The sequence below is a fragment of the Crinia signifera genome, chromosome 3 (genome assembly GCF_055691185.1).
Source record: "Crinia signifera chromosome 3, ASM5569118v1, whole genome shotgun sequence".
Lineage (NCBI taxonomy): Eukaryota > Metazoa > Chordata > Amphibia > Anura > Myobatrachidae > Crinia > Crinia signifera.
The window spans coordinates 277,136,183-277,145,977 of NC_139219.1; the positions used below are offsets into that span (position 1 = coordinate 277,136,183).

The window sequence follows — 9,795 nt, forward strand, 5'->3', positions numbered from 1 at the left end:
TTTAAGGCCAAAAAATGCAAAATCATGCACTTGGGTTGCAAAAATCCAAAGACTAAATATAGTATAAATGGCACTATAATGGAAACTACTGAGGAAGAGAGGGATCTATGTGTCACTGTTTCAGGGGACTTAAAGGCAGGTAGGCAATGTAATGGAGCAATGAAGAAGGCAAGTCAGATGCTTGGTTGCATAGGGAGAGGTATCAGCAGTAGAAAGAAAGAAGTAATAATGACACTGTATAGGTCATTGGTACGACCTCATCTAGAGTACTGTGTTCAGTTCTGGAGGCCATATCTCCAGAAGGATATAAATACATTAGAGACTGTACAAAGAAGGGCAACTAAAATGGTGCATGGCCTACATCACAAAACGTACCAGGAAAGACTAAAAGATCTTAATATGTATACTTTAGAGCAGAGAAGGTAAAGGGGGGACATGATAGAAACTTTCAAATATATCAAGGGCTTTAACAAGGTACAGGTGGGAGACATTCTTCACAGGAAGAGGAGCAACAGAACACGAGGACATGCACTGAAACTAGAGGTAGGAAGATTCAGGGGAAATGTGAGGAAGAATTACTTCACAGAAAGAGTAGTTGATAAGTGGAATAGCCTCCCAACAGAGGTGGTAGACGCAAATACAGTAGTACAATTTAAACATGCTTGGGATAAGCATATTGATATCCTTACAAAAGGATCAAATATGGTTTGAGGTAACATGTTTAAAAAAGGGGCAGACTAGATGGGCCAAGTGGTTCTTATCTTCCGTCAAATTCTATAAGATGAGAGTTCTATTTCAGATGGGATGTTGCGTTGGGCAACCAATCACATTCTATTATCGTCTAGACTGGAGGATGCTAAATAAATAAGTAATAGATTTTGATTGGCTGCCCATAGCAACATGCCATCTGAAACAAAACTCCCATCTTAGTAGATAAAACCCTTGTGTATTTTGTTTCTTGCACTAGTTACAAACAAATATGCAAAGGGCCAGATGTACTAAGCCCGAAAAGTGATAAAAAGGAGAGTGATAAACCACCAGCCAATCAGCTCCTAACTGCCATGTCACAGACTGTTTGAAAAATGACAGGTAGTAGCTGTGGTTTAAATATTGCCCACAGAGAGTAAAGCAGTTGGAAGCGGCTGGTTATGCAGACAGCCACATACATACCTCCATGCAAATACATAAATCGTAATCCATGTGAACAATCCATATATAACAGTCGCATTGTGATCCATTCCCAGTGGTTCTGCTATCCCAGCACTCAGGTTAATAATTAGCCAATGTCATATACTAGTATATTGGACACAGCACATGCCAGGTCAAGGGGCCTCTCCTCTCGTCCAACCCATGAAATTACACCGACTGTGGTTCTACTCCCTTCTCTCTTTCTCCCACAATCTAAAGAGAACAAGTGGATGTGTGTCTACTGCAAACAGTTTCTAGATATCATTTTATAAATACATGTTATTTGATAGCTAGAATCTGGTTGCTATGGGCAAAATCTATACTATTAGTCTTTAGAAGGCATTGTAGATCTTCATCCTTAGTATATTAAATGCTTAGTGGGGTTGTATGCAATAAGATTTTGGGTGTTCACTGCTGCATACATGGTTAACTTGGCCGATAAAACCTATAATATGATTAGGGGAAAAGGTAACATCTCTTGGGGTAGATGGTAGGGCACAGCAGCCAATAGATCACACAAGTCCAAGGTTTCTGGTGCAACTGGGCTCAACCAGTTTTCAAGCAGCAATAAATAAATAAAGACCTTGCTGTCTGGCACTAATTTTTTTTTTTCAGAAACTAAACATAAGTCATTCATACTGTAACTACAAGATACAAGTTTTACCAAGCAAACTGTAGCTCACTTGTATTCAGTAACAAGTTTCTCCTTTATCCCTGTCACAAAACGGCATAGCTCTGTGCTCCCCAGCCACGCTAACTCTCTCTGGGGCAAAGCCGGCCATCCCGCTGTGCACTCCATACTGTTGCCTTCAGCCCCATGGCCATTGCCAATCACGATGTCCAAGCTGGCATCACCCAACAATTCGGGACATGGGTGCCGCCATCACAGTTCCAGTCAGCTGATCTCCTGAGAACCAATCCAAACACCTATTGCTGTGATATACCTCACCAATCAGCTGACACCTCTAGGGGTATAACTTCCATGAACCAACACTGCCCACAATTGTTTTTGTTGTCTGACCTGCTCATCTCTGAGTTTGTGTGCAAGACTAGTGCAGTTAACATCTCCAGCACTCATTGCTCCTAGAAGCTTAATGCATTATTGCTAGAGGCTTACTGTATGATACATTGCTTCTAGAGGCTTACTGTGTGACGCATTGCTGCTAGAATCTTATTGTATGACTCATTGCTCTTAGAGTCTTACTGTATAACGCATTGCTTCTAGAGGCTTACTGAAGGATGCATTGCTGCTAGTAAACTACTGTCTAATGCATTGCTGCTAGCAGGGACGAATTGGGATGAAAAATGAATTGACGCATTGCTTCTAGTGGCTTACTGTAGGATGAATTGCTTCTAGTAGCCTACTGTATAATGCATTTCTGCTAGCTGGGGCGGATTGGGATGAAAAATGCATTAACGCATTGCTGATAGAGGCTTACTGTATGATGCATTTCTTTTAGAGGCTTACTATTTGATGCATGGCTTCTAGAGGCTTACTGTATGATGCATTGCTTCTAGAGGCTTACTATATGATGCATTGCTTCTAGTATCTCATTGTATGAAGCATTGCTGCTAGTAGTTTACTGTATGATGCATTGCTGCTAGAGGCTTACATTGCGGCTTCCATCTGATTTGGCACTTAAGCCAGGGTTGCCGACTTTAACATTCTCCTCTCCGGGAGAAGCCCGGAGAGGAGAGTTTCAGCAGCCGCTCAGGGGGCGGGGCTTACGAGTGACATCACTAAGCCCAGCCCCCTTACTGTTAAAAGCAGCTAATTCAGGGATCTCCATGGAGGGGGCGGGGCTAAAATGACGCGATTGTGCCGTTTTAGCTCCGCCCCCTCCTCTGAGACCCGAGGATTGTGGCATTTTAATGCCGCGATCCGGGTGTCAGCGGGGGTCCCCCCTGAATCCGGGAGGGTTGCCCACCCTTCCGGGGGCCGGGAGGGGGTACCCGATTTTCGGGAGACTCCCGGAAATTCCGGGAGGGTCGGCAACCCTGACTTAAGCTATTTATCGCATGCTATTTAATGCATTTAAATAGAGTCTTGGGGAGCTGTCGGAGGAGTTCAAGGGAAATTGGATGCGATAAATCCTAAAAAGCACCCACAATGTGCACTGACAGCCAGGGGCGCAACTAGAGATTTGTGGGCCCCATAGCAAAAGTTTGTAAGGGCCATTATATACTAAGCAATAGTATAAATTTATATAACACATGTAACTTACACAGAAAAGTTGGGTCCCCTTCAGCTCTGGACCCCATAGCTGCTGCACCCCCTGCCCCTCTGGTAGTTACGCCCTTGCTGACAGATGCACATAAGATTTATCTGATATGCAGCACATCCAACCTCCAACTCCGACTCAATGCACACGGGACCACGCATTGGCTCGAACGGGATGCCAAGCACATGCCATTTGGTCACTTTTCACCCGATTTCTTGGTCCGGTTCATTGGATTCGGGTGAAAAAATGGCCGAATCGAACTAATGTATGGGCAGCTTAAGGTAAGTCAGCGCATTACAACCCTACTACAGCACAGAAAAATATTTGTTATTTTAGTTCCACATTAAACATTCGGAAAAGTCATTCATGATTAACTTATACGGAAGGGATCTTTCTCAATATATTTACTTGGCCAGAATATATGAGTAAATCGGGGAAAGGATCTGTCATTGCAACATTGTGGACACAAAGGTAAGCCAAAGACCTTGATTGTTAGGAGGTGCCTGTGGCAGCTGTAGTCTGAATAGCCTTGTTTACAGAACAACTAGCAATCAGGTGATCTCAGCACTGCAATGAACATAAATCCCTTTCACACAATCTCTTTCACATGAGAGTCTGAAGATGGCTTCTAAAACCTATGCAATATGCGGCACTGACAATCTTATTAACGATATCGGTGGTACATTCCACCCAACATGACCCTCTCCAGGAGGGACACAATGCTCTGCTCCTGGACTTCCCTCTTACTGTATGATTCCCATCACCTGAGATGAAACACCATTCTCATCAATTACCCTGTTCAACACAGGTGATGGCAGTCATACATTAAGTGGGAAGTCCAGGAGCAGAGCATTGTGCCCCTCCAGGAGCGGGTCATGTTGGGAGGTATGGTGGTGCTGGCGAATGAACGTTTTGCACTAAAAACACTGAACAATATTGTTAACGATATTGTTCAGTGACATCACCGGGACTCTTGTTGAATATGCAGTCACTGACGAGATTGTCTGTCTGATTTGACTGCATGTTCAGATGACATGGGGGATCGTTAACGACCCCCAGGAGCTTGCATCGAGATCAGTTGTCCCTGTGTAGGCAAAGGGGTGTGGTGGCATACTACATCACTAAACTACCTCCGCACACTACATCTCCGGACTATGGGCCTAAGTTAGACTGGTACACAAAGCCCCAAATTTTCAGTGTTCAATCTGAAATCTAAATGGGTGCCGGATGACGCTCCAACAGTGGGGATCCCGAAAGTCAGTATCCCGACGTCGGGATCCCGACTGCTGGTGCTCCGACAGGGGGGATCCCGATTCACAGGGGCTATCCTCCCTTGTGGGGGTCCACAACCCCCACTGAAGGAGAATAGAACCTGTGGTGAGCGTAGCGAGCCACCCGGCCCACAGCATTATTACTTATAATATCAAAATTAAGGGATATTCTAAAGCTCCGATAGATCATTCTAAAGGGGCCATAGGCTATGCCCGTATGTGGTAGTTTAAATAAGACCATCAGGTGAGGTGGTCCCTAGACAAAGAGCTATGGGGGCTGAAGGAATGCCTCTAATAACCGGACTATTACCAAATGACTATGCTTGCATAGAAGTGTGCCTGAATAAACTAAGGCATACCCCAAAGTTTTAGAGTAGGGTGTGCAATGTCAGTGCTGGGCTCTATCAGCCTGTCTCTGTCACAGACTTGTGGATGGGTCAGAGTTACATGCACTTGCACAGACTGGAAAAAAACATTTGAGGGTGAGTGGTTCGCAAATGGATGCGCGCACAGCAAATACACATTTTTTATTTAGTGTTTATTGATATTAAATCTGTTTTTATTTTATTCAATTTGCTTGCTGTTAAATTTTATATAGAGCACTGACATTTGTACTTTTTTTTAGCAAATACACAGAGCACCTGCCAGATGACCTGGAAAATGTAAACTGTTGGGGTTCCTTGAGGACTGAGTTTGGGAACCACTTTTCTAGTCACTCTAAATAAATATATCAAAATATATAAAATTGACAAACAACATGCCATCCAACATTTAAATGTTAACAATTGGCAAATAACAAGTCTATTTTCCAGTAAGTTACCTATTTTTACCTATATTGAAGTCCATGAATCAGGCAGTCTAGCCTGAAGTCTTCTTTAAGAATAAGGATAGTCCCGATACCTCCCTATTGGAGATTATTTAAGCCTTGGATGAAGCCAGAAATTCTATAAGTAGTATTACTTAAGTCTTGTAGGTAGATGTTATCACTAGTTTTACCACACAAACAAATGTTTCTGAAAAAAGCAAGGTGGCTGTGCTCCTACGTATGCAGGGCTGCCACTAGGAATTTTGGGGCCTGGGACTGATTTCCAGAGGTCCTGAAGCATAGGCTTCTTCAATGCAGGACACCGGTGGCAAATTAAAATGCAGCATCGGCTGGTGAGGCAATCAAAACTCATGTACTGGCAGCTGCTCTGATTGGCTAACGGCCCACAAGCTCTGATTGGCTCAAAAGCTGGTGCAGCATTTTAAATGGCTGCCAGCATCCTGCAATGAAGAAGCCTGTGCTTCATTCAGTGCACCGAGCGCAGCGCAGGCAGCCCAGCAGAGGCGGGGGGGGGGGGGGGAGTTGCGATGGGAAAATGAGCTGCCCGGGCCCTTCCAGAGGCCGGAGCCCGGGACAGCTGTACCCACAGCACCCCCCTATTGACGGCCCTGTATGTATGGGACAGGTACATTGACTCAAAAACAAACAGACTTGTACTGTAAATTAACTTTACTGCATTAATTACCTCAGACAGTAAGGAGTACCTACTAAAGTGCAGGTTTTTAAGAAGTTGAGATTTTGCCCATAGCTACCAATCAGGTTCTACTTATCTATCTAGCAGCTTCTAGAAGAAGACAATGATTGGTTATCAGGGGCAACATCTTCAATTCTAAAAACACATGCTTTAGTAGATACACTCATGTGTGCTGTAACAGGAGAATACTTAGTGAATGTTTCAGGGAGAAAATCTTGCTGACCTGGACAGACAGCTGTTTCTCGGCGTTCTGTAAAATTCTGTAGGTGTAGACACAGTTTTGATATCTGCAAACACAAATCAAGTCATGTTATAGAGCTGGTTTACTGTATATAGTTACAAAATATTTATAGGATGCACCCAAAAAATGCTGAGTATTTTCTGTCTAAAGGAGGTCCATATGCATATCTGGAGACTAAGTTCAGTAATTAATAAAGGAGATAGGTGTCTATTTGTAGGTACTGTATTCCAACTGTATTCACTGATTTTCAAACTGAGCAAATTATTTTACTGGTTTAAAATATTTAATTTCCATTATGTTTAATCTGTGTGCACCCATATGCAATGTCTGTAGAATTGTCACTACAATTTTTATTACACTGTAATGTAATCGCATTTAGCAGTGCAATAATGGGCACTAATATTGCACCCAGATCGTATTGAAAATACACTTAGGATAAATGGCGCCAGATCACATATCATGGTTAGAGAATATCAATTTTTTGTAGTGACCACCTTTAAGTGTGTACACCCAATTCATCTGTGAAGTACAGTACAGATACAGCATATCACCCATTCTGGGCAGCAGATGCAATAAGATATGACGTTGGTAATGTGCAGTGTGTATAGGCCCCATGTGATCAGTCACTGGGCCTTTGGAGAACAGTTCTACATGATAATCTTACAGTGTGTACAAAACAATTTTTTGGACTTTTTCATACTTTTATACTATTCACATGGACTACAAATGAGAACAGTAAAGTTACAAATGTGAGGGTACTCTACACTAATTTGGGGTCCATATGTACAGCTGTCGGCATGGACACCAAAACCAATGTCAAAACTCATGTCAACCTTTTATTGCATGTCGGCCTTTTGGTGGCGACCTATTGTCGGTCCATTTAGACACTGTTTATCTCATAATCCACACCCTAAACAGACATATATTTCAGACGGGTGCCTGATGACGTTCCAACAGTTGGGATTCTGACTGCCAGTACACCAACATCAGAATCCCGACTGTAATATTCCCGACAGTTGGGATACTGACTGACAGGGGTTATTCTCCCTTGTGGGGATCCATAACCCCCATAGAGGGAGAACCTTTGGCGGGCGCAGCGAGACAACAATTTGATTCTCTACACTCACCCCCCTATTGGAGTATTGGCGGTTGGGGTTCCGATTTCGATATAATGACCATCGGAATCCCTACTGCCGGAGCCGCATACCACACCCACTTTGGACAGAAACACAATTGCTTAGTAAGTATGAGTTATTGTAACAGCAATAATGTACTCATTAGGTAGGTTAGTACAGTATTTATATTAATACCCAAGTTTCTAATTGTAACAATGCCAGTTGCATGTGTGAATTGATTCTCATATCTCAATGTATTTTGTATTTATCATGGGACAATTGCAGAATTAATTATATGACAATAATTACATCACTATGCTCCAAATGTAGTCTCTACAAATATATATTTTTCAGCATATTTTTGCTATATTTATAATTATTGAGTATTATGTATAAGTAGCTAGTACAAGCACTGCTCACGAAACTGGGAGAAGTGATAAGTAATAGGTAACTTACAACACACACAGGGCATATGCCCGGCAAACTGATTCGCTGTCCCGTACTAGGTAACTTCCATCCTTGCCAGCCTGTGACAACAGATCCTCAGCTTTAGAACGCGTGATGTTGCCATGGTACCAACTGCAAGACATTTCAGGAGGGGTCTGCGCAGTGTCTTCACTGGACCACTCTGACTGCCCTCCCTGCTGCAAAACCCTTAAGTGCCGCACTTGTATGTTCTCCCTAAGTTCTCTTCTTCATAATGTAACATTCTGTTTCCTGTTTTAAAAGCAGAGACACAAAGGAAACAGAAACATGGGGACTTCCTTATTGTAACCACAGCACAGAAGGGAGGGGGTGGAAGAAACGCATGACATATACAAATATATACTGCATTTTTAACTTGAAGCAATTATATTACTATTCCGTTAACCCTGCATCAATCAAACTGTAACAGGTGAAAAAAAAAAAATTTTTGGGAGGGTGTTATCATTGATTGGTTGTATTTTCTTTTTGATCCTGAAACATTCTGCTTTGGAACATCAGTATGTGTAATAGAAAAATAATACAGAATTAAAGTGGTCTTAAAAACCATGAGTAGGAACAGGCTCCACTGAACCATATACACTTTGGGTCTGATTCGGGTTGGCTCGCTAGGCAGCTAGTCGCCTAAATGCTGCTGCCCCCTGCAGGCCCCAGGACCTCCCTACCTGCTTTGAACGGCCTCGCGAGTGTGTAACTCACCGAAGCCGTTCATTGACGGCATTTGCACATGCATAGAAATGTGCATGCGCAATTCCGACCATCCAACCTAAACTGTATCCAACTTTGCACTGTATACAGCCTGTTCTATATGTAACCTGCACTGTATTGAACCCTCACTGTATCCTGCGCTGTATCTGACACTGTATGAAACCTGCACTGTATCCAAACCACACTATGCCTTGCGCTGTGTCTGATACGCACTGTATCTGACCTGCAGCGTATCCGGCCCACGCTATATCCTGCACTGTATATGACAGTTATTGTTTCCAACCTGCACTGTGTGTCTGCATCTGTCTGTGTGTCAGCATCCATGTGTCAGCATGTAGCTTAACATGAATAAGGGGGTACTACTGTATGTTGTAATGTGAATAAGGTAGACAACTGTGTGGTGTATTGTGAGTAACATTGTGATACTGTGTGATGTTATATGAAACATGGGTATTATTCTGTGACCATGCTTGTTGTGAGACAAACTCTTTTTTTTTTGCTGCGCACACCAAAGGTATGGGAGTGAAGGCACAAATGTTTAGTTTGAAGGAGGGCGCCAAACACCCTAGCACCGGCACTGCTCCCGAAGCAAATAGGAGTCAGTCCATTGGGAGTGGCCAAGGGAGGAAGTTAGAGAGAATAGTTTGGAGGTATGAGCAGCAGATATTATCAATAGCAATGTTGAAATCACCAATGATGATGGTGGACATGTCAGAGGATAGAAAGTGAGGGAGCCAGGCAGAAAAAAATTCCAGAAATTGTTTGGGTTGGCCAGGTGGGCAATAGATAGCAGCAAAATGCAGGGAGAAAGGAGTGTAAAGGGCCCTACACACAGAGAGATTTGTGCCAGAGATTCATAATGGGAGATTCAGCATGAGAGATTTAAAATCTCTCACAGAAAGTTTAGGTGACTTCAGGACAATAAAAAAAGTATTCAAATTTAAATACTGGTCTGGAAGAGAACGTTGGGAGTGTCATCTTCTTTGTCTATAATAGAAAAATAAATAAACAATGTCCCCCTCATGAGCATGACCAGCCCCAGGCTCT

General features: G+C 43.0%; 1 protein-coding gene across 1 annotated transcript in view; it reads right to left on the bottom strand.

Annotated features, from left to right (window-relative positions):
* Positions 1-8,224, bottom strand: part of INPP5D (inositol polyphosphate-5-phosphatase D) — a 133,688-nt gene extending 125,464 nt beyond the window's left edge. Inside the window, exons 1-2 of the mRNA XM_083178132.1 lie at positions 8,014-8,224; positions 6,425-6,488 (exon numbers count right to left, since the gene is read on the bottom strand). Of these exons, the coding sequence (XP_083034258.1) occupies positions 6,425-6,488; positions 8,014-8,147 (198 nt within the window). The 5' untranslated portion in view covers positions 8,148-8,224. The remainder of the gene's footprint in view (positions 1-6,424; positions 6,489-8,013) is intronic.
* Positions 8,225-9,795: the final 1,571 nt, after the last annotated feature.